This window comes from Dermacentor albipictus, chromosome 3 (assembly GCF_038994185.2).
Source record: "Dermacentor albipictus isolate Rhodes 1998 colony chromosome 3, USDA_Dalb.pri_finalv2, whole genome shotgun sequence".
NCBI lineage: Eukaryota > Metazoa > Arthropoda > Arachnida > Ixodida > Ixodidae > Dermacentor > Dermacentor albipictus.
Genome location: NC_091823.1, coordinates 169537320 through 169563473, shown reverse-complemented (window position 1 = coordinate 169563473; position 26154 = coordinate 169537320). Strand labels below are relative to the sequence as shown.

Sequence of the window (26154 nt, the reverse complement as noted above, 5' to 3'; positions counted from 1 at the left end):
GTCACGACACAAACGTGGTGTCACAAGTGGTGCCCGCCGATCTGAGGCACCATGGCTATCGGATGTCAGACTAGCCCTGAAACGAGGATGCTGCGGGCCCATTAAACAGTGCCAGACGTCATACAAGCCACTACGTACCTTACAAGGAAAAACCAAGTAAGATGGCTTTGTTTCAAATTGCTCCACCCGAGCCATTCAGCTTCACAACCCCCAACGACTGGACCCCCTGGAAACAGCAATTTCTTTGCTTCCGAACTGCGTCTGGACTATACGGGAAGCCAGAAAAAAGTCAAGTAGAGGCATTGGTGCATCTAATGGGACCTCAGGCCGAGGATAGCGTCACGTTCAGGCAGCAGCTTGGGATAACATTAACTGGAACACCAATGCAGATCTAGAATCGGTGGCAATGTTAGTTGGGTGGCTGTGAATGAATATGAGGAGAAAATGCTGTCACAGTAATGGTACATTTGACTGGTAGATTCAGAGCATTCTGGCTGTGCTACAAAATTTGTTAAGTGCAGCATTAAAGCTGTATTACTAGAATAAAATGGAATAGTAGCGAGTCTGACTTCATTGCCACTACGAGAGCCCACTTATACCTCTGCCTTATGAGAACATTTAATGACTTTTGTATAAAATGACTTGGATACCGTGCACTGCTACATAACAGAAGATAATGTCATTTGCAGGCGATGACAATCACAATGAGTTGAAGACTAGAAAGCACACAAAATTCACAATGCCTGTACAGAATGATGTTAAATATATGTGTTTTTAAGAAAAATTAATTTTCAGCATGATGGCATTCATGAACAAATCTTATATGTTTTTTGTGCTTGTGCCGATTGGACTTACAATGTGGCACTATACATGGCCAAGAATGCACTTGGCAATGCTGCTGGGAATGAGAATGCTGAAATTTCAGGGAACAATTAAGTTCAATTTCTGGTTTAAAAAGAAAAGAAACGAAACACTTAGAAACGAAAACATGTTAATTGTAGTGAATTGTTTGCTTTTTATTATTTTATTTGGCTGCGGTGAGTGTAGTCATTGAGTACAGAAATGCATTCTAATAATTAGTTTGGTTAACTCGTTTGTTTCCAGAACCCCTTTTCCTCTAGTGACATTAACTATACCTGTGTAGCAGCCATTTAATGACATTTAATGCAAATGTCATTGGATGTAAATGATATTAAATCTTATGGTGTGATGGGTATTACGCTCACTCTATGTTTATTTACTGCCTAACATGACCTTTTAGTGTTTCCAGAGCACACTTAAACAACCAGTTGAATGTGCTGCGAGTGAGTTCAATGTTGGAAGAATCTGTGCCAGGGCCTCTTATTTTTTTTCTCTTTGTGGCATGGACTTATGCCTGGTTGAATGCACCCAGGAGGAGGAAGAACCAGAGGTGGAGGAAGAGGAAGCTGAGCCAAAACAGGAGGAGCTGCAGCAGCAGGAACTCGAGGACGATGAGCCGGAACTGCTGGCTGAACTGGCCGCCATGGGTGACAAAGAGCAGCAGATGAACCGATGGGCCTCGCGAAAGCGCAAGAGCTCCTCGGCAATGGACCAGCAGCTGCTGCTTGACCGGCTGCATGATCTGCACGAGCAGCGTGAACGACGAAGGGACGAGCGCGAGCGTCGTAGGGAGCTCAGGCATGCCGAACAAATGAATCTGCTCCGAAGAATCCTCAGTGTGTTGGAACGGCAGCCACTTACAGCATCAACTGCTAATCGCCTACGAGTGGCTGCAACCCACCGGTGACACTCGCTATAAACCAGCTGTGTGTGTTGAAATTAATCTAGGCACTAAATTTATATTTTGCTGATGTTTCACCTTTAAAGATGATGACAAATGAACTTTGGCTGGTGGAGATTGAAAGTTGTTTGCTGGTTGTCATGTGAAGAACCACGACAAGTTTTCTTGGGAGAGTGTTCTTTTTTATGTTGCTAAAATGTTGTATTTTACTGTTGAACCTGACCAGAAGTGTCAAACGGCCGGCACCACTCTGACTGAAAGCAAAACTAAACTTTGCTTATTATTCTATAACTAAATGGTTTCATGATAACTGTGTTATATTTGCCAAGGTTGACGACTGGGCGTGTTGGTATAGCATATTGGAGGTTGGAATGCGCAACAGTTTCACGATACACACAGAGGAGACACACACCACAGAGCGCTACTTGCAACTATCGTTTTATTCCCTTGTCAGTGGAATAAATACAGGAAGATACTCAGGGGGGAGGGCGGTGGCGACAAAACAAACAAGCAAACAAAAACTAAAATAGTTTTGACAAATATTGCCATCTACCAATGCCAAGCCGGCTTTGTCATGCGATCGTGTTTGCTGCACTCATCACAAAAAAACCCGGATACGAAAATTCCCGATTAGCGCTTGAGGGAGATAAGATAAGATAATAACGCGGGAGATAATCGAAGCTGCGGAGATTGCGCGTTTGGGTAGTATGTGCGTGAGCACGCCTTCAGTTTCCCTTAGTGCAAAGGAATTAGATTTCCTCAAGCGCTAATCGGGAATTTTCGTATCCGGGTTTTTTTGTGATGAGTGCAGCAAACACGATCGCATGACAAAGCCGGCTTGGCATTGGTAGATGGCAATATTTGTCAAAACTATTTTAGTTTTTGTTTGCTTGTTTGTTTTGTCGCTACCGCCCTCCCCCCTGAGTATCTTCCTGTATTTATTCCACTGACAAGGGAATAAAACGATAGTTGCAAGTAGCGCTCTGTGGTGTGTGTCTCCTCTGTGTGTATCGTGAAACTGTTGCGCATTCCAACCTCCAATGTGTTATATTGGCCTCGGTGCTACTTTATCTCAAGCCACATGCAGCTGGGTACTGAGGCCCGCGTAGCTCAGTAATAAAACTCAAAGGGCAAAGTTGGCTATGACGAGCAAGGTGCTGCCTGCAGGTTTAGCTCAATAATGCACACATAGGCAACCTTTGGTGCGCATGGACTATTGTGTTTATTCATTGAAACTGCTCTTATGCAGTTCTTTCTAGTCAAAAAATATGTTTGTCACACTTTGGGCATTACAGAAAGAAATCATTCCTCTTTGCAAGTGCATTAGATGCATTGTGGAAACATTTCTATGTTGCCTGCCTTTAATAATGCTTTGAATGGAACTACACTGACACTGTACAACACTATTCAAAGCATAATTAAGGGCAGAGAGGTTGATGGACGTCAAGCAGCAGAAAATGCTGTGGCTTTTGTTCTGCTGTTGCTGCAACAGGCACACTTTTGTTGCTACAGGGGAGGTCTTTGTAAATAAAATGCTATACATACCATACAACATGTTTTCTTGCTTGTATGCATGTATAGATGGGCGTCATTTTCCTGGAATGCTCTTTGACATCTCGGATGTGTCGAGCGACATTTTTATAGTATTTTGCGCCTCCTTGTACTTTTTCACATTGAGTTGCCAACTGTTCTAGTAACAAGTGGATTGGCTAAATAGCCAGAGACAGCCAAGCATGGAGTGGTACTAATGACATAGACATTAGTGCATCACACCTTCAATATTGTGCCTACCTATTTGTAGGACAGCGCTGCTGCAGCGTTGGGGTTTTCAAAGGAACAGGTATGTGATGCCACAGTGAAATGTGCATTGCATGCCATGGCCAATTCCAAAATTAGCTTTAGCTTAACTATTTTTCTTCCTTGTCACTTGGTGAGCTAGCATTTGCCTTTCCAAACTCACTTTGACTGTGTGCTCATCGTGTTCTTTGTCAAGTGGAGTGCAGTGTCTCTCGGCTGCAGCAGTCGCTGCACTTCATCAGTGTCAGTCATCGATTCCCAAGCTGCAGTTTCGTAATCGGATAACTTTAGCATCCACTCGGAAGATAATAAAGTGGAGGTGTGCTTTTGCTAAACAACAGGTCCGCCTGCTACACCTGAGTGACAGTACAATGACAGGAGCCACTATGCTGTAGCATAATGGCTCCTGAGCATCAACATCCACATAAACTTCTTCCAGTGTTCATTATCACCAGTGCTCAATTATGACTTCCCGATAGCGCTACAATCTTGATCTCTACTGTGAACATAGTTTCTTGATGCCTCAGCTCTCCACCTTTTCTTTGCCTCTTTTTGTTTTGACTACACATTGAAAATTCATAAAATTTGTGATTGCATCACTTTATTTCCATTCTACTCAGCTCATTCTGCTTTTAAAACAATGGTGTTTTCATGCTTCTCTTGAGTCCTTTAAATTAAAGCTGTTAAGGGGAATTCTATAGCGATTTTTGTGGGGTGGCATGGTCATTATCAAATCTTGGCCTGATAACAGTTCAAAACACAACCTGCGTCAGAGCCCTGAAGTGGCTGTGTGAGTAATACATTTGCAAGAATGCGCAGCCGGACATCAACATTGGTAGAGCTAGCACAGCATACAAGAATATGTTTTGGATGTAAGCTAAGCTCGGATATATAGTGAAGCTGCATGGAAAGCCCTGTATAGCGGGGGGGGGGTGTGGTATTTGAGCACAAAGCCTTGATACGCCATGGACATTAACATCCTCATTCTATCTGCCTAGCCGCTTCGTCTTCACCAACCCCTCTGTCACCCGTCGTCCACATTTATTCCACGGGGGGTATTCTGCAAGTGTCCACCTAGTGGACATGTCTATTTTGTCTTCTGCTGAAGTTCTGATTCATGCGTATCCCAGCCCAGGCTAGGGTACGTGTGAGGAGACAGGCGCCCATAGTCAATTGGCACTTCAGCAGCAGACGAAATGGGCACATCCCCTGGGTGGACACTTGCAGAACTCCCTCCAGGGTGTCAGCTTCCAGCCGTACATTGTCCCAGCAACCCTACATGCCGAACACGGCAACATCGCTCACATTTATATGTCGCCAAATTCCTTATTGAGAGAGACGAAGTTAGCCAATTATCTGTGACAAAGAGAAATAAAGCACTACTAAAGGTCGGACACCATGTAGGCGGTTTAGTTTCTTCACTCGTTGGAGGCCATGATGAGTAAGAACCTTGTAAAGCTAATTATGGCCACTGTGGAGCTGCTTCAAGTGGCAGTGTCAGCAAGCACGCTTTCTATGCATGATGTCATCAGGTGTTGCTCTTAATTATGGATTTGCTTGTGGTCCCAAAGGGCCCGAGTGAACCAAGAGTGGCCGGCTGAGAACATCAGTGGCCACATCACTTTCAGTGGGTCGTCCTAATTGCTCCCCGCTCCTCTACTTTTGTCAGCATAGGAGAAGTGCCGAAATGTGGAAAAGGAGGGAGATGCCAGATTGCTTGTATATGATGAGTGATTTATGGGACGCCGTAGTGGAGGGCTCTGGATTAATTTTGTCTGCTTCCATAGAAATGCAACTGGGAATCGAACCCGCGACCTCATGGTGAGCAGCACAATGCCGTAGCCACTGCGCCACTGTGGTGGGTTCCTCACATGATTATTGAACTTTAGGCACATGTTGGAGGAATGACAGCAATAAGCAATGTGCATACACACCACGATATTGTTCAAACATGATGAATGACAAGTGCTGGTCTTTGTATGAACTAATTTATCGTAGGAAAATTGTTTCCTTTAGCTCCGATTTTTTCACCTTCTAGGATGCTATATATAATTTGCAAACTATATATATACAAGGTGATCATTTTTAAGTGGAATTTTTAAAAAATCGCCTGTGGCAGATAGCATAATTCTTGTCCTTGAGCCGGATTAGTCAGCGAGGCGGACATTATTAGCACAAGAAGTCAAAACACATATTCAACTAATTAAAATAATCACTAATTCTTAATTACTTTATGATATATATTAGACTTTACAAATTGTAGCTGGTGAGCTTAACAGATGTTTATACTTGAATTTTCAGGATGATGCCAGTTTCGAGATATTATTTCCCAAAGTGTGGAACTAAATACATGGGCATTCCAGTTAGTTTTGTGCTTGAATGCATAAACAAGTTTTTTGTTAAAATGTAAATGAAACAAGAGTACTTCTTTAGGGTAAGTTTGATGGTGCATGTCCCCAAACTGGCATCTGTCTGGGACTTCATTGCAAGTGGACACGCCTTGCAAACTCCCTGGCTTCAATTTGCAAATTGGAAAGTGCCGTAAACTAACTAATTCAAACTATAATTAGAGGGTGTTTTGTTAATTCGTTGAATATTTGCTTCGATTTGTCGTGCGTGTCTGCTTCTTTGCATAATCCAGGTCAAGGGTTAGATTATGTTGTCTGCAACAGGCCACTTTTAAAAGTTCCGCAAAACTTAAAACTGATCACCTCGCACTCACGCACGCACACGCGCGCGCGCGCGCACACCCACCCACATACACGCACGCACACACACACGCACCTGCCCCCCCCCCCCCACACACACACACTAGACTTCCTTTAGATGAACTTAAAGGGACTATGGAAATTTGTTCGCCTCATCAGAAGAATAATTGGCAACATGAGCAGCTGCATCCACATATCTTACTTCAAAACGGTAAATGAGGTAGACTTGCAACAGGGGAAAGATGACATAAACATTTATTTAGCTGAAATTAGTAGCATACTGTCTTCAAGTGTTACTCTTACTTGGTTTCATGCAGTCCGTGATGGAGGTTTGGCGCTTCTGTGCAAATCGGCGACCAGCCACAAATGATGTCATCTCACCTAATGACCTTAAGAGGAAGCTTTAGCTCGGGTGCTCCTATCTAAATACATGTAAAAGGAGAATTCGTTTTTCTCGGCAACCACAGCACCAAATTTGACGGGGTTTGTTGCATTTAAAAGAAAAACTTAAAATCTAGTGACTGTTGGTTTCGAATTTTCGATTTATGTCGTCAGTTTTTTATTAAAAATTGGCAAAAATCGCAAATTTTCAGAAAACGAAACTATCAAGTTTACAACTCTGTAACTCAGCAAGAATAGGTGATATCGCAATTCTGTGAATTTTACTTAATAGCACATCTAAAGCGGACAAATTTGACATCTTATACATGAATCTCAAAAAATTTATTAATACGTAATTACAACTTTTGCAGAACCCTCGTAAACAACGTAACAAACTCACGTAATATGTAAAATGACATATGAAATTTGTCCGCTTTGAATGATCTAATGGATGCCGTTAACAGAACCGCGATATCTCTTCTTGATGCGGAGCTATTAGCTTGTAAACTTCGTGCTTCTATTTTTTTCAAACTTCTGAAATTTTGTAAATCTCTTTAACAAAATGCTAGCCCTAAATCAAAATTCCGCTTGCAACAGTCACTAGAATTTAACTTTCTCTCTCAAAAGCAACAAATTTCATTAAAATCGGTCCAGGGCTTATCTCAGAAAAACGTTTTTGCGTTTTTACACGTATTTGAATAGGCCGCGTCGGAGTTGGGCCCGAGCTAAAGCTTCCTCTTAAAGATCCTTCTGTGCCTTCGTGCTGCTGGAAAAAGTTCATTAGGGAGTTAAAGCAAGCAGGCTCTGAGCTAGCGTAAGTAGCGCGCAGGGCGCACGGCGAAGCAATGCAACCTAGAAGAAAGTCTAGGTGACATTGAGCGAAGTGGAGATGAAGAAACGAGGCGAAGATTCGTGGAGGAGGAAGATAGGCGGAGGTGTGCTGGGTTGACCACCTCTGGCAGTTGTTACAGGTATTTCTTTCTTTTTTTTATTTTCTTAGAGACCCCACATGGGGGTATTACATAAGGGGTGGGGTTACAACAATCGCACCGCGAGCGGTCAGTCGTGCGGCAATTTTGCGTGCACTTGGAGGCTTCTTTCATGCTCGGGAAAACATTTTTATGTAGCACGTACTGAGCAAGAGAAATCTGTATCGGGAGATTTTTCACGTCGTTCTACAATTTTCTCATTGATACTTTTCATCTACTTATAATTTGAAAAGTTGATTAATTAATTAAGACTAATTATCAAATTAAGTGAAATGACAAAATAATTTGAGTATCTCCAAGTGACGGCAAACAGCATTACCTTGGTTCTGTCAGAGTCCTTCCAGGTAATAGCCTGGCGAGTCAAGGGTGAAGAGCCTGCGCTTACACGTGGTGTAGCGCTATGTTGTTTTGTTTGTTTGACGTACGTTCTCCAGGGCCAAGGATCCCGAAGTTCGTCACACGAGGCTCGACACCAGTACCTTGCAGGTTCTTTCAGCGTTCCTCATGGCCAGTGAATTGATTTCACCGGCCATTCCGAACTTCCGGGGCGAGGATGAGCCGCTAGATACGGGACCTTTTCCTGAGCCTATTTCGAGTTCACCAGACCACATCGAATCGCGTCACAGCTAATTAAAGAGCGCAGAAGCACATCCACCACGTTTCCGAGGCGCCGCACGTGCAAACAAGTTGGCGTCCCCTTCATCGAGCGCCGCAGGTGAGCTATTCACTGCCTGACTCTTCCCGAAAGTGTAGCGGGAGCCTGGCACGGTTCCAGGTAACGCAGGTCCCACCAAAGCTGTTTTGCAGCACTAAAACGTCGCCCCCATCCGCCTATTGTGACGGCGCTTCCAAGCCGGGAAGGCAATAGCGCAGAGAGAAGTAAGCCCTCAGACAATTGGGGCCCAAGGAGCGACCCTCTACACCGGGTGTGACACAATCGCACGGGCGCCTACCATTGGCCGAAAATGGCATCACCTGAGCGGGCTCGCCGATTGGCCGAACGTGACGTGACTTCGAGACACCGAAGGGCTTAAAAGCCAGTGACCGGGAGCAGCAAGGGAGCATTCATTCATTCATCTCTTTCGAGCTTAAGTTTGGCCACGGGCAGCAGCGTCCGAGTTGCTGCCGGCCCGTAATGACTTTATGACTGTTAATTTCTTTGCACTCTCATTGTAAATAATGTATATAAACTTCCAGTTTTTCATCTCAAAGTTCTCCTCAACCTCGGCCAACTCCCGCACCCAGCGGCAAAGTCCAAAATCTGGGGGACAGCAATTGGGATCGTCCTCCAGATTCAACAAGTACGGGTGGAATTCGGCTACCGTCCAGACGAGAGCCAGGCATTCACGATCTGTGATCGAATAGTTGCGCTCCGCTGCTGTGAGGAGGCGGCTAGCGTACACGATAACCTGATCTTGACCCTGTTGGCGCTGGGCTAAGACGGCTCCGATACCGTGACCACTGGCATCGGTACGCACCTCTGTAGTAGAGGACGGGTCAAAGTGGGCTAGTATAGGTGGCGTAGTGAGAGTGTTGGTGAGGCGGGCAAACACGGCAGTTTGAGCGGGGCCCCACATAAACGGCACGTCCTTCTTCAGAAGATCAGTAAGAGGTCCGGCAATAGCAGAGTCCTACAAAACTTCGGGTGTCTTTGACAGGCTTAGGTACAGGAAAAGGCGTGACAGCACGAATTTTCTCCGGGTCTGGTTGTATACCGGAAGCGCCGACGAGGTGGCCCAGCACTGTAATCCGCCGACGACCACAGTGACAATTCGAGGAATTTAGTTGGAGCCCAGCCTCGCGGAAGATTTGAAGAACAACTGATAAGCGCTCAAGGTGTGTCTCAAATGTAGGCGAAAATACGAGAACGTCGTCTAGGTAGCAGAGGCACGTTGGCCATTTGAACCCTTGAAGCAAAGAGTCCATCAAACGTTCGAACGTTGCTGATGCGTTGCACTGACAGAATGGCCCTTGAATTGATATAGACCATCAGGCGTGACGAACGCGGTCTTGGTCTTTTTATCCACAGAAATCTGCCAATAACAAGACCGTAGGTCTAGTAATGAAAAGTAGTTGGCACCATGGAGACAATCGAGGGCGTCGTCAATGCGAGGCAAGGGGTAGGTGTCTTGGCAATGCGGATTAGATGACGATAATCTACGCAGAAACGCCATGTGCCATCTTTCTTTTTAACAGCACCACGGGCGATGCCCAAGGGTTCTTTGAAGGTTCACCAATGCCTTTGGCAAGAATCTTGTTCACTTCATCTTGAATAACCTTATATATATACGCTCTGAAGCAGAAACTCGATATGGCCGGCGATGAATAGGGCTGGCATCATTAGTATTTATGAGATGCTTAACAATTGAAGTCTGGCCTAATTGGCGATTGCTGAGGTCGAAGATGTCGTGGTAGGAAACCAAAAGGCGACACAGAGCTGCTTCTTGTTCAGGCAATAGGTCCGCAGCAATCATGGGCCGAAATGTTGCGGCAGGGCAAATAGCATCCTGTGGACATGGTGAAGAATCGGAGCATACGACTGCGGAAAACGTCGTGACGTGGTCATCTCCGATAGCACGGAGCGTTGCAACCGGTATGCCTTTGGGTAGAACTTCCTTTGTCAGGTCAAAACTGACGACAGGGAGGCATGTCCGGTTATCGGTGACGGTGACGACGGAGTGGGGCACAGTGATATTGCGCATCAAAAGGACATCAGGTACAGGCGTAGCGAAGTAATCACCCTCGGGCACAGGAAAAGATGATACCAAATCGACGAAAGTCAAGCCTTTAGGCGGCAGGCGGACGAAGGCGGTCGCATTAAAGTTGTTCGGCAGTTCGGTACGAATATGCGCGAGTAAAGGAAGTTCGAGGCAAAGGGTACCGGCAGAACAGTCGATCAAAGCTGAGTGCGCCGCAAGAAAGTCTAGTCCCAGGATTAGGTCACGGGGACAATTGGTCATCACTGTAAAAAGAACAGGAACGTGGCGGTCGGCGATACTTACACGGGAATTACACATTCCAGTGTCGTAAACTGTGCTGCCATCGGCCACGCGTACGACTCGATTAGTAGGAGGCGTGAGAACCTTCCTCAGTCGCCGACGGAGGTTACAACTCATTATGGATACCTGGGGTCCAGTATCTATTAACGCCGTCAAAGGGACACCGTCGACGTGAATATCAAGTTCTGGTTCAATGGGAGCGGTAATGGAGGATTTCGACACGACGAAGATAATGCAGCACTACCTCCAGGAGCTGCATGGTCTAGTTTCCCGTCCGGGAGGGTCCATAATTGGTCGGCGACGAATAGCGGCGTGGCTGGGGTGACGGGGACCGACGGCGCTGAGGTGACGGCGAGCGAGCAGGATGACTGATATCGACGGAAACGTCAGAGGTAGGAGGCATATGGCGAGGCGAGTAACGGCGCGGGTCGGCATAAGGGCGAGGAGACGGGGAAAAGGAGCTCGAATACGGCGACGTCCAGGAGGTGCGGCAGTGACGAGCGACGTGGCCGATGCGGAGGCAACGGAAGCAAATGGGCTTGTCGTCCGGAGTTCTCCGCTCGGTATACGGTTACGGTATCTGGGAGGGGAATACAGATTGCCGTGAGGCGTAGCAGTCAACACCGGTCGGGCGTCAGGTCGGTAGATGGAGCAGGCAGCAGGAAAACCTAGGTTTGCACATTCTTGCCGCACAACTACCTGAATGTGAGAGATATCTGGGGCTGCAGGGTCGTCAATGGTGGGGTCAAGTGGGCGTTGATGGAACGGCGCAGGACTTGTGGCCTCGAGTTCGCGGCGGACAACACGTGTGACGTGCTCATTTAAAGGTGGTGAAGCGGTAAGGTCAACGCAAGACGACGTCGCAGCCGTGTTAGGGAGCCGGGAGAACTGTGGGATGACGCAGCGGCTTTTGGCGAGCTCAAAGCGGCGGCATTCCTTGACAATGACGTCGATGGTGGAAACATTGTTGAAGACCAAGTTGAACGCGTCGTCCGCGATGCCTTTGAGTACGTGGCCGACTTTGTCAACCTCGGCCATTTTCTCGTCGAATTTCCGGCAAGGTGCGTACACGTCTTGTATGTACGAGACATACGATTCAGTAGAAGACTGAACTCGGGTAGCAAGCTCTTTTCTAGCAGCCATCTGCCAACCGGTGGGATTTCCAAAGAGGTCGCTGAGCTTCTCATTGAAAGCATCCCAGCTAGAGATCTCGTCCTCGTGTGTCCGGAACCAGACAAGAGGAGTTCCGTCCAAGTGTAATAGGACACTATAGCATCATGGTAGGGTCCCAGCGGTTGTTTTGGCTAACACGCTCATACCGGCTGAGCCAGTCCTTAACGTCGACATCATCTTGGCCGGAGAATATGCCAGCATCGCGGGGACTGGTAACCGTAACGTAGGTTGTTGTCGGGGTCGCAGGAGTAAAAGGAGACGCGGTGTCACCGGGAGCCATGGCGGAAAGCAGGATGGTACTTCCGCTGCGGAGCTCCGTGGCGAGGACGGGGAACGGCACCCTCCACCAAAATGTTACGCGAATGAAGGATTAATTAAGACTGGAGATCATTTACAAAGTATATTTACAAAGGATAATGCAGCGCTGACCAGTTCAGCCGACAGCTCGAGAGCCAGAGAGCGTTCGTCGTCTTCGTCGGTGTGCCCACGTGCATTGGCCACCAAAAAAAAGGCAATATGCATGTATCAACATAATTGCTATCGCAATAAAAAATATTTTAGCAAGTGCTTGAAAGCATAAGACCATTATGCATGTGTCTCCCTATGTCCCGGGAGCTTTTGTTACACCGAGTTTATATTTGGCAACAATGCAGGGCACCTTAAGTATAATGTGTAACGGAACCTTTCTGGATTAATTAGGAGCATTGCAAGTAATTACTGAACCCTCTCTTGTCCCATATATTCATGCATTATACGAGGTCGCCAGCAGGCTTTCCCTTTTCTCGGTGATCTAAATCATCATCATCATCATGTTTTATGTCCACTGCAGGACGAAGGCCTCTCCCTACGATCTCGAATTACCTCTGTTTTGCGCCAACCGATTCCAACTAGAGCCCGCGAATTTCCTAATTTCATCGCTTCCCCTAGTCTTCTGTCGTCCTCGATATCGTTTTCCTTCTCTTGCTACCCATCCTGTAACCCTAATGGCCCAACGGTTATCTAACTGGCTCATATTACATGACCTGCCCAGCTCCATTTTTTCCTCTTGATGTCAATTGAGACATCGTCTATACCCGTTTGCTCTCTCTCTCTCTCTCTCTATATATATATATATATATATATATATATATATATATATATTAATTATTACGATATCATTGAACGATGCTCAAGAGGCGAGCCGCCGCGAGAACGACGAAGTTGGTCGGTGCCCTTGGCACGAGCGAGTGTCAGCCTGGCTGCCTGGCTCCAGTGTAAATAGCGTTTAAATAGCATCTTTCGTCTGTGTCTTTCCACACGTAACATTTCTGGTGGACGTCCGCGATCCCCGTCCTCACCACGGAACTCCGAAGTGGTCGGCACACCGAGCTTGTCACGATGCCTCCCGGTGACGAGCCCGCCTCTGCAACGGCTTCGGTTTGTCCGACTGCTCCAATCGTCACGGTTGCCCCACACCGTGACCCAGGTGTGTTCTCTGGCCTGGAGGGTCGACGACTGGATCAAGCTGTATGAACACGCCAGTGCTAATAACAGGTGGGACCCAACGATTATGCTCGCCAATGTCATCTTTTATCTCAGCGGCACCCCACGCGTGTGGCACCAAACGCATGATGACAAAATAACCAATTGGGACAGTTTCAAAGAAAAGCTACGGGAACTGTTCCGTGACCCCATTGGGCGCAAGGCTGCCACGAGAAAGGCTCTTGCGTCTCGTGTTCAGTCATCGACAGAGCCATACGTTTCCTACATCCTCGACGTCTTGGCTCTATGCCGTAAAGCTGACGATACTATGTCCGAAGCAGATAAAGTGGCACATGTGCTAAAAGGCATCGCCGACGACGCTTTCAATTTGCTTGTTTTCAGCAACGTCTCGACTATCGACGCCATTATAAAAGAATGCCGTCGCCTTGAACAGGCAAAGAGCCGCCGTATCTCGTACCACATTGCGCGGCTACCCAATACTGCTGCTGCGTTGACGTGTGAGGGTCGACCGCGTCAGACCACCGCCTGCGACGACGTCACCCGTATTGTTCGCCGCGAACTCTAGGCCGTCTGTCCGCCAGCCTTCTCCACGACGCCTCCCGATCCACCAGCAACCACCATCGCGGTGATTCGGGCCATCGTACGACAGGAATTTGAAAACATGGGTCTGAACACCGCGTGTTCCACGTCTCAACCCAGCGTTCCCCAGTTATATAGCGGCCCTCCTCGTCCCCGGCAGTCCTTTTCTGCCACATCTCGCTGCAACCCGTCCGAGTGGCGTACCCCTGATGACAGGCCGATCTGCTTCCACTGCTGTCGCATCGGCCACGTCACCCGTCACTGCCGAAACCGATGGCCACCACCTCCTCGGACTTACGCCGCCACTTATTCTCGCACCTTTGGACCTTCTGTACCCTATGCCACTTGCCATGAATCCACTACCGCTGATGGTCCTACTCCGAACCTTCAGTACAGCCGCATGACCTCATCTCGACGCCACCAGTCTCGTTCGCCCCAACCCCGCCGCTTCTCTTCGCCGCCTATCGCCTCCCGGATCCAGCCGGAAAACTAGGCACTGCAGCTTCTGGAGGTGAAGCTGCGTTGTCGACCCTGCCCTCAAATCCTCTGCTCACGTTACCTACTAACCGAAACCTTCTTGACGTTGACGGCTATCCTGTCACGGCACTCATCGAGACAGGAGCACATCTTTATATTATGAGTGCTGCCTTACGACGACGACTGAACAAGCTCCTCACTCCAGCGTCGGCACGCGTCGTCCGCGTTGCGGATGGCGGTACTGTGCCTATCATGGGCATGTGCACGGCACGTGTCAGCATCGCCGGCCGCCACACTCCTGTCCTCTTCACCGTAATTGCTCATTGCCCCCACGACCTCATTCTCGGCCTCGATTTTCTCTCCGCCCATTCTGCTCTTATTGACTGCTCTTCCAGTACTCTTCGCCTTGAGTTGCCGATGCTCGCAGAACCTTCTGACGCACCCAATTGCCGCTTACGCTCCACGGGCTTCCTTCGCCTGCAGCCTAAGTCCACAGCATACATTAAACCAGGCATGTACCCAGGATTTTTTTTCGTGAGGGGCCCACCACCTCCATCATCATCATCATCATCATCATCATCATCATCATCATCATCAGCAGCAGCAGCAGCAGCAGCAGCAGCAGCAGCAGCAGCAGCAGCAGCAGCAGCAGCAGCAGCAGCCTGTTTTATGTCCACTGCAGGACGAAGACCTCTCCCTGCGATCTCTAATTACCCCTGTCCTGCGCCAACCGATTGCAACTAGCGCCCGCGAATTTCCTAATTTCATCGCTCCACCTAGTGTTTTGTCGTCCTCGATTGCGTTTCCCTTCTCTTGGTACCCATTCTGTAACCCTAATGGTCCAACGGTTATCTAACCGTCGCATTACATGACCTGCCCAGCTACATTTTTTTCCTCTTGATGTCCATTAGAATGTCGTCTATACCCGTTCGCTCTCTGATCCGAACCACTCTCTTTCTCTCTTAACGTTATGCCTAGCAATCTTCGTTCGATCGCTCTTTGCGTGGTCCTTAACTTGCTCTCAAGTCTCTGCCCTACATGCACTGGCAAAATGCACTGGGAAATGCACTGGGAAATGCACTGGCAAATGCATTGGCACTGGACATATTGCACTGGCAAAATGCACTGATTGCATACCTTACTTTTCAATAATAATGGTAAGCTTCCAGTCAGGAGCAGGAAATGTTTGCCGTATGCGATCCAACCTATTTTTATTCTTCTGTGAATTTCCTTCTCATGATCAGGCTTCTTTCTGATTAATTGACCTAGGTAAACGTACTCCTTCACAGTCTCTATTGGCCGACTGGCCATCCTGATCTCTTGTTCCTTTGCCCGGCTATTTATCATTGTCTTCATATTCTGCATAATAATATTCAACCCCACTCTTACACTCTCTCTGTTAAGGTTTCCAATCATTTGTTGTAACTCGTCTGCATTGTTGTTGAATAGAACAATGTCATCGGCAAACCGAAGATTGCTGAGATATTTGCCGTCGATCTTTACTCCTAAGCCTTCCCAGTTTAATAGCTTGAATTCTTCTAAGCACGCAGAAAATAGCTTTTGAGAAATTGTGTCTCCCTGTCTGACCCCTTTCTCTATAGGTATCTCCCTGCTTTTCTTGTGCAGAATTAAGGTAGCTGTAGAACCTCTGTAGATATTCTAACGCGAAAGACGAGTCAGTAAGACGAGAAACTATTTACAGATTATATTTACAACAACGGCTGCAGCGCTGACCGGTTAGATTCACAGCGCGAACCCAGTTCGTTCTTCCTCCTCTTTTCTGGAGTGATGGCGCCTACGCGCCTCGTTCAAACAAACAAATACCTCACGCATGTAGCAATATTTTCCAAGATTTTTACGTAAGCATTCTGTACTCCTTGATTACGTAGTGCCTCTACGATTGCTGGTATCTCTACTGAATCAAATGCCTTTTCGTAATCTATATAAGCCACATAGAGAGGCTTATTGTACTCTGCAGATTTCGCGATAACCTGGTTGATGACATGGATGTGATCCATTGTAAAGTATGTCTTCCTGAAGCCAGCATGTTCCCTTGGTTGACAAAATCCAGTGTTAACCTTATTCTATTCGAGATTATTTTGGTAAATATTTTATATAATACTGGGAGCAAGCTAATGGTCCCATAATTGTTCAATTCTTTAACGTCTCCTTTTTTTGTGTGGATTAGTATAATGTCTGCATTCTTCCAGTTTTCTTGGACCCTTGCAGTCGATAGACACTTCGTATAAAGAACCGCCAGTTTTCCAAGCATTATGTCTCCTCCATCTTTGATTAAATCGACTCTTATTCCACCTTATCCTCCCGCTCTTCATCGTTTCATGTCTTGCAGGGCCCTTCTGACCTCATCGCTAGTTATAGGAGAGTTTCTGTATCCTGTTCATTACTGTTTCTAAGTAAACTATCGTGACTCCTCTGGGTACTGTATACAGGTCAGCTTAGAATTTTTCCGCCGCTTTTACTATATCTTCGAGATTGCTGATGATGTTATCCTTCTTATCGTTTAGTGTATACATCATGGTTTGTCCTATGCCAGGTTTCTTTTTTACTGATTTCAGGCTGCGTTAATTTTTTACGGCTTCTTCAGTGTTTCTCATGTTATAGTTTCGAATATCAGTTATTTTCGCCTTGTTGATCAGTTTTGACAGTTCCGCGAATTGCGTAACGCTGTGTGGTCGCCAGTCCCTTACAACCGCGTAGAGCGCAGGACTCCGCGATTCTAGACGTACTGCGCTCACTGCGAGAGGTTAGAAAAACACCCTCATAAGCACAGCAGAGAAGTGGCTACGTGAGGCGGTTCGACCGATAACTGTAGAAGCTTCATTGAAAACAAGTAATTGTTCTCCACTTCCGGCGGCGTTTTCTCTACTTCCTTTTTAAATAAAAAGATGTTGATCCATAAATATTCGCATTAACAACAGTTAACTTATTTATTATTCGCTTTTGCTTGCAGTTGGTTGTTGCCTTGGCTCTCTCCCTTAGTAGATCGCTTAATTTCTCAACTCCTTGCGATTTTTGTTTCCAGTTGCCAATTTTGCACGAAAATTGCTATACAGTTAGGGAAAAACAGACGAGGTAACGGGCGACAGTCATCTTGCTTATGGGTTTAAGGGTTATTGCAGGGTTTCATGATGGACGCTCTTTCACATTATTTTATTTCCCACCTTATCTAACCCATATCACGTGTATATGGTTCCGGGCATCTGCCAGCGTCGCGGCGAGCCGTAACTCAAGAAAATAATGAAGCAAAGGGAAAAGTTAAACGCAATTGGCGTTTTCTCCGACCGCAACTCGTTCCATGAGAGTACAGACCAGCTGAGGAACAGCCGCACCCCTCTCCTGGTCCCAGGATCAGCCTAAACAAAGAAGGTTGAACTAACAAAAGCAACAGCTATGCGCGTGACGGTTGAATAGATGGTGACAACTGAACGCACCTCGAGTTATTCGCGCGGGTGAGGAATCTACGAGCAAACTGTCCTTCACATTACAAGAGATGCCGATAACTACCGCCATCTAAAAGGAGTGAAAAAGGCAGCATAATGCTGGCCGATGAATAGCTGCGAAGTCTCAACATTGATCTGGCGGCGCTTTAGGAATGTGTGAGGAGTGGTGGCGTGGGTGGGGAGGGGGGGGGGGGGGGTATGCCACTTGATTTCGGGGGGGGGGGCGGTCCCCCCCCCCGGGTACGTGCCTGCTTTAAACTGTTTTCTTTCCCACCAGTTCCTGATGGCGAGTACCTCGTCGCTCCTCTGCCCGACATCCCAATACAGTATGACGTCACCGTGCCTCACAGTATACTTACTATTACTGCGAACCACACTCGCACGCCTGTCTGTAACTTTGGATTGGCAAAGCAAATTCTACCGCAAGGTATTTGCTTTGCCACCATTGATTGTCTCGGCGACCAATACGTGGCAGCGTTATCGACCGATGGTTCTCGCGAGCTTAGCATGCCCCTTGCGCAAGCCTCGGGCGTTGATCCCAACATAAAGAAAATGGTTGCGACGGACCTGTCCTCTACGCAGACTGAACACCTTTGCGAAGTATTATCGTCCTACCGCGATATTTTCGACTTCAGTGATCGCCCTTTAGGCCAGACGCTCGCGGTCAAGCATCGGATTCTTACTGGTGATGCTGGGCCTATTCACCGACGACCGTATCGAGTTTCTGCGTCGGAACGCCGAGTAATTCAAGATGAAGTGAACAAAATGCTCGATCAAAACATCATTGAGCCTTCATCGAGTCCCTGGGCGTCACCTGTCGTGTTGGTCAAGAAGAAGGACGGCACGTGGCGCTTCTGTGTAGACTACCGTCATCTGAACTGCATTACAAAGAGAATGACGTCTACCCGCTCCCACGTATAGACGACGCCCTTGACTACCTGCACAGTTCCAGTGATTTCTCGTCTATTGATCTTCTTTCGGGATACTGGCAGATTGCTGTTGACGATATGGACCGAGAAAAACCGCGTCCATCACACCTGATGGCCTATACCAATTTAAAGTAATGCCGTTTGGATTATGCAACGCCCCTGCCACCTTCGAGCGTATGATGGACTCTTTGTTCCAAGGTTTCAAATGGTCCACATGCCTCTGCTACCTCGACGACGCCATCGTCTTCTCGCCAACGTTCGACACTCACCTTGAACGTCCCACAACTATACTTGATGTATTTCGAAAGGTGAAGCTGCAACTTAACTCGTCCAAATGTCGTTTTGGCCACCGACAAATTACTCTTCTGGGCCGTCTCGTTGACGCTTCCGGAGTACAGCCTGATCCCGACAAAACTCGCGCTGTCTGAGAGTTGCCGGTTCCGAAGGCAGCCGCAGACGTTCGAAGTTTTGTAGGGCTGTGCTCGTACTTTCGTCGTTTTGTTCGAGATTTAGCCACAATTGCTAGGCCCCTAAGTAATATTTTGAAGAAAGGCGTACGATTCTCGTGGGGTACTGCAGAAGCCGCCATCTTCTCTCGTCTCGTCACTCTTCTAACCTCATTCTCGCTCACTTCGACCCTGATGCCCCTATAGAATTACGTACAGATAGATGCCAGCGGTCATGGCGTAGGTGCCGTCTTAGCCCAGCGTCAGCGTGGAGAGGATCGCGTTATTGCTTATGCGAGCCGCCTCCTAGCACCATCGGAGCTCAACTATTCCATTACGGAACGCGAATGCCTTGTTGTCTGGGTGGTTGCGAAGTTCCGTCCTTACCTTTACGGTAGCCCTTTTTCCGTAGTCACTGACCATCATGCTCCCTGCTGGCTCTCATCGCTAAAAGATCCTACAGGCCGGCTTGGTCGATGGGCTTTGAGGCTACAGGAATTTTCATATTCCGTGGTGTACAAGTCTGGCCGCCTGCACCAAGACGCTGAAAGTTTGTCGTGTTACCCTGTTGACGACTCTGACTCCTCCAATACTGCCAGTGCTTCTTGCGTATTCTCTTTATCCCAGATGCTTCATTTCGCCGACGAGCAATGCCGTGACGCCTGCATCAGAGCACTCATCGACCGTTTTGAACATTCTCCGGCCGATGCTGCTCTTCGTCCTCCGCGATGGTACTCTGTACCGTCGTAACCTTCATCCGGATGGCTCTGAGTTCCTACTTGTAGGTTGAAGGTTGAAGGTTTATTTCCGCAACTGGTGTTGCGAGGACAGCCAGGGAAAAAGCTGTATAGACAGCTTGAGAGGTCCTGGCTTCCTCTTACAGTGCAGCATTGACGGCGGCGGAGTACAACAAACAAAACGTGAGGAGAAAAACAAAAAAAAAGCAAAAAAAAAACACGTACGTTTGGTACAGAGAATGAGACATGCACGTTCAGTGCGCACTACATTGTACTTGTACAGTACAAAACTACACGAACATTTGGGGCAATTCTTTCAGAGAAATATTATATAAATCAATATTCTCGTAGCAGTACAAATGATTCAGAAGTGTCGGTAAGGTATGCTGCAACATTTGTTTGCCATAGTTTGTGCGGCATTTCTTAACATTCCAAGGTTCTGTTGTGCGGGTATCATACACAGTTCTGCTCTGCTCTAACCCAGCAAGTCTAAGCAGGGAGTCATCATTTTTCATCATGGCGAGTTTATATTTATAGCACAGTCTGTAGTTATACATGGACTTCATCTGTATAATGTTGTGTTGATGGAAAAGGCCTGCAGTGTGGAAGAAATACGGCACTTTACATGCAATGCGTATAATACGTTTTTGTAAGACAGTGAGTTTGTTAATGTTTCCAGCTGTTGTTGTTGCCCACACCATACATCCGTAGTTGGCTATGGAAGAGAACAAAGAGTGGTAAAGTAACAAGTTAACTGATGTAGGAAAATTAAAGCAATTGCGGCGCATGATACCAACTGTTCTGGAAAGTTTCTGAACTACGTAATTAATATGATCATTCCACGACATATCTGCTGCAAAGTAAACGCCCAGAGTTTTCACAGACTGCACAAATTCTATTCTGGTATTGTTTAATTCAATTAGAGGAGGTTCAAAGTGTTTGTGACGTGGGTGAAACATGACTGCTGCAGTTTTGCTAACGTTAATTCTTAAGTGATTATCAGCCGCCCAAGTATTTATTTCTTTTAAGGTTTTATTAGCTCGATTTGCGAGATCAGCAGTTGAAGTACCCGAAAAAAACAAGCTGGTGTCATCTGCGTAAATTATGTACTTAGCAGTGCTGTCGATGTGGACAATATCATTGACATAAAGAACAAAAAGAAACGGACCCAAAATGCTCCCTTGCGGAACGCCGGAAGCTACCGCTTTCAACTGGGAGCATTCACCGGCAATACTAACAAACTGAGACCTATGTCGCAAGTATGAGGCAATCAGCGTATGGGCTATGCCTCTAATACCGTAATGATCCAATTTTTTAAGCAGCACAGAGTGATTAACAAGGTCGAACGCCTTTGAAAAATCTAGAAATAATCCTAGTACCATGTTTTTTGATTCAAAATTTTCTAGTATGAATTCTTTTTGAGCAAGGAGAGCTAACTCAGTAGATCTGTTTTTACGAAAGCCATATTGAGCTGAAGTGATAATGTTGTATCTTTCACTAAAACAAGATAGTCGTTTAAGAACAACTTTTTCGAGGCCTTTAGAAAACACAGGTAAGATGGATATCGGGCGATAGTTTCCCATTACATTTTTGTTCCCTTTTTTATATATTACTATAACTTTTGCCCTTTGCATAAGACGCGGGAAAACGCCGGAAACTAAAGATAAGTTGAAGATATGGGCAAGGCAAGGTGCAAGAATGTCGATAGTAAATTTTATGGGCTGTATCTGGAAACCTGACGCATCTGTAGCTTTACTATTATTGAGTGATAAAAATTCTGTAATTACTTCATTTACTGTAACCGGCATTAGAAATATTGTTTCGCTATTTCGGGCACTCATATTAGACAGATTTACATCGCTGTTTGATGTGTCCGCAAAAGAAAGAAAGTAGTTATTAAAGGCATCTGCCAGATCAGCACCTTTTAATTCAATCCCTTCATAAATAATTTTTGTCGTCGGTTCGGAAGAATTACCAAAGATAGATTTTAAAACCTTCCAAACTTTTTCGGACTGTCCACCAGTTGAATTGAATCGGTTATAAATATATTGATTTTTAGCGATGCGAAGTTGCTTTGTTACGAAGTTCCTAAATTTTTTGAACGTTTTCAGCGCTTCAGGACACCTACTTTTTAAAAACAGTCTGTAAAGTTTATCTCGTTTTCTTATCAATTGCAACATATCTTTGTCGACCCATGGTTTTCTACTTTTCTTTGATTGGGAGAATTTCTTCAGTCGAAAGGAAGCATTATAAATGTCAGTAAATATCTCTAAAAATTTTTTGTATGCTTCATCAGGGTCGGTTTCCTCAAAAACATGTTCCCAGTTAAGAATAGATAAGCGTTCCTTGAACTCGCATAACGTCTGATCATTTATAACTCGATAAAATGACGTTTGGTCCGGTTGTCGTTGGGAATTCGGAGTGAGATTGACAGATATGAAAATTGGCATGTGATCACTCAGAGCATAAGCGATGGTGCCAGATTTCAAGCTATCTGTTTTGAAGTTTGTTATGAAGAGATCTAAAAGTGTTTCTGATTCTGTCGTAATCTGTGTAGGTGACATGATGACATTTTCACAGGAGTGAACGTTAAGTAAAGTATTGAACTCGATTGTTGTGTTATTATTGGCCAGCATGTCAATGTTAAAATCGCCACCTAAAATTAACTGATAATGGTTCATGTTAACAAATTCTAGGAATGAATCAAGAAATAAAAAAAGCTCAGCAGAACTGCTACCCGGTGGACGGTAGCAGACACAAAATATCCTTGTGCCAGACTTGACTGCCAAGACTTCATAATGGGGCGTGATACAAGAAAATTCAGGCAGCATTTCCGATTCCATAAGATTCGAAACTAACATTGCAACACCACCTCCCCTTCTTATGGATCGGTTCACATAGAAACACTTATACGTCGGTACAACATAAACGTCACCTTCACAAGTAAACCACGTTTCCGAAAACATAACAACATTGAAACGAGTTTCCACTTCGCCGAAAAAACAGTCAAGTTCTTCTTGCTTATTTCGGCCAGATCTGAGATTAACGTGAATACAAGAGCAGCAATGAGGATTATCAAGCTTAATGGAAGTATGGAGGTCAGAAAGAGGAACTAATTCAGTAAAAAGAGACATTGAAGAAAGAGTGCCGCGTACTACCGCACACTACTGGCCTCACAACTGGTCTAAATCTGCTGCACAACGAATGACAAGCGCAGGATCGTATTGTTTCCTTCTAATGAACACTTTTCCATTCCGATGCCAAGCATACTGGTACTCATTTTCACCTGCCCAAGCCTTTGCATAGCGCAACAGCTCACGGCTTTGACGCGTCATGTTTTCAGTGACTGAAACATCCGATTGAGCATCTCTTAAGGCTGTCCGCTTTTGAAACCACATGTCACGAGTTAAGAGCTTTGAAAACCGTACAATAATCCCGGGCACCTTGCCTGGCTTTGAAGGAAGTCTGTGCACAACATCAACGTCGTTCGAAGTGAGCTCTGGTAAATTCACAGATTTTGCTACATCATTTATCTTTTCCATCAGATTCTCATCATTAGTCACAGGTATGCCATGCACCTCAAGATTCAGCTTCCTATTTCGCCACTCAAGATCGTTCACAGTCATTTTCAACGACTCCACATCATCAGCGTCGACTCTGGTCTCAAGGGCACTGACACGTTTCTTTAAGGAACAAATTTCTTTGTCATGTTTCACTTGTTGCTCAAGTATATCATCGTATTTTTTTGACATTAGTTCGATGGATTTCTTCACTTCATTGACTTGGTCAGGCAGGCCAGCAAGAGCATCAAGTTTTTGAACTATGCCGGCTAAACAGCTAGCTAGGTCAGACTGCGTACTGGGTGCGTCAGAACTTCCTGCGTTTGTTTTACGACAGTCTGGACATCGCCACGCTTTGCGACCTTTCTCGCCTTTTCCCTTATATGTTGACGGAGAGACACCAGAGCAATTGCCGAGATGGTAGGTGTACTCACATTCGGTGCACTTGATGGCGAGTCCGTCACTTGGCAGACATTCTTTGCAGGCAGGGCATGTCTCCGGCATATTAGCCTTGGTATAGCTTATGCAACATACAGGTTTAAAATGGGAAATCTTTCTACTAACACTACAACTGAGAGCACGGTAAAAAACAAGGCAGCAGCGAGCAACACGGCAGCAGCAGCGGTGGTGAAAGAAAATGGCAAGTAAGAAGGTAGGTTTTTCACCAACCTGTAAGGCGAAAACAAAGCAGATAAGGGGGCGTCCGATCACCACCGTCGCTGCTGCTCGTGTGACCCGTTTACAGCTCGGCCGGCAGAAGAGCGGTGGCGCAAAAGTCTGTGACGTCACACTTGGAGCTGTCCTGAGGCCGGGGCAGCAGGGTTCGTCGTTGAAATCTGTAAGGCGAAAACAAAGCAGATAAGGGGGCGTCCGATCACCACCGTCGCTGCTGCTCGTGTTGTTACCTAAACAACATACCTTACCTTACTGCTGCTCATACCTAAACGCCTCCGCTCAACCGTTCTAGAAGAGCTTCACGACGCACCAACGGCAGGACACCTCGGCGTATCTCGAACCTATGACCGTGTACGTCGCCGTTTTTTCTGGCCAGGCCTTGCCGTTCCGGACGACGTTAACGACGCAAGAAGCCTTCCCAGCTCCCCGCTGCTTACCTGCAGCCGCTCGACATTCCTGCCGAGCCCTTCCATCGCGTCGGCTTAGACCTCTGCCCATTTCCGGAATCTACATCAGGAAACAAGTGGGTTGCAGTCGCGGCGGACTACGCGACCCGCTACGTCGTAACCCGCGCTCTTCCGACCAGTTGCGCAACTGACGTTGCGGACTTCCTCCTACATGATATTATTTTGATTCATGGTGCTCCTCGTCAATTGCTAACAGACTGTGGCCGTACGTTCTTAGCCAAAGCCATTGACGACATCATGCGTGCCTGCTCAATACAGCATAAATTTACCGCCTCCTGACACCCCAAACGAACGGCCTCACTGAGCGTTTGAACTGCACCCTTACAGACATGCTATCCAAATACGTTTCAGACGGCCACCGTGGCTGGGACCTGGCTCTACCTTACATTACCTTTGCATACAACTCTATCTGTCTCGAAACTGCTGGCTTTTCCCCGTTTTACCTCTTGTATGGCCGCGAACCGACGCTACCACTGGACATTGTGCTTCCTTCCGCCACAGCTTCAACTAGCGATTATGCCCGTGATGCCATCGCCCATGCTGACCATGCTCGCCAACTTGCGCGTGCTCGTCTACAAGTGTCTCAAGACAAGCAGAAACAACGCTACGACCTCCGTCACCGTGATGTCCATTTTGTGCCCGGCGCCCTCGTGTTGCTTTGGTCACCATCGCGTAGTCGGCCTTTGTGAAAAACTGCTTTCCTGTTACACACTGCAGGCCCATATCGCGTGATACGCAAAGTGACCGATGTCACCTGTGAAATCGTTCAAGCCACGCCTACTACGTCCTATCCGCTGTGACAACCAGTGACATTGTCCACGTTGCCCGACTCAAGCCCTACGGCTCTCCATGCACCTTAGATATTTAACAGCACCGTGACCGTGCTTTTGCCGCCGGGGGGGGGGGGGGGGGGGGGTAATATTACGATATCCTCGAGCGATGCTCAAGAGACGAGCCGCCGCGAGAACGACGAAGTAGTTGGTCGGTGCCCTTGGCACGAGAGAGTGTCAGCCTGGCTGCCTGGTTCCAGTGTAAAAAGCGTGCAATTAGCATCTTTCGTCTGTGTCTTTCCACATGTAACAATATATATATATTGCCGCGCCAGTACTCCGATGAAAAAGAGGACAACGTGAGTATATATATATATATATATATATATATATATATATATATATATATATATATATATATATATATATATATATATATATATATATATATATATATATATATATATATATATATATATATATATAATGTCCTTACAGGCCTCCTATGAGGCATTGGGTAAGGTGGGCGTTGCAGAAGGGTAATAAGAGTATATAGGGTATATAAGAAAACATATTAGACATACATTATTAATTGACAGTGGAAAAATGCATACACACCTTTACAAGCATTAAAGCATTGTATAAAAATAACAGGGTCGGCAATGTACATATTAGAAAAAAGACAAATGATACAGTTCTTTCAATAAACAATGAAAAAAATATGCAGTCACTGCACTACGAATACTAAACAATACTAAAAAA

At 46.3% G+C, this 26154-nt stretch overlaps 1 protein-coding gene and 1 long non-coding RNA gene across 3 annotated transcripts in view; one reads left to right on the top strand and one right to left on the bottom strand.

The window, feature by feature from the left end:
- The window catches only part of LOC135919147 (trichohyalin-like), a 41237-nt gene extending 38132 nt beyond the window's left edge, over positions 1-3105 (top strand). For both annotated transcript variants that reach the window (XM_065452871.2, XM_065452870.2), the window contains exon 4: positions 1394-3105. In XM_065452871.2, the coding sequence (XP_065308943.1) occupies positions 1394-1768 (375 nt within the window). In that variant the 3' untranslated portion in view covers positions 1769-3105. The remainder of the gene's footprint in view (positions 1-1393) is intronic.
- The window catches only part of LOC135919150 (uncharacterized), a 35010-nt gene extending 10457 nt beyond the window's left edge, over positions 1-24553 (bottom strand). The window contains exon 1 of the long non-coding RNA XR_010569899.1: positions 23915-24553. This is a non-coding gene — a long non-coding RNA (uncharacterized lncRNA). The remainder of the gene's footprint in view (positions 1-23914) is intronic.
- Between the last annotated feature and the right edge of the window lie 1601 nt (positions 24554-26154).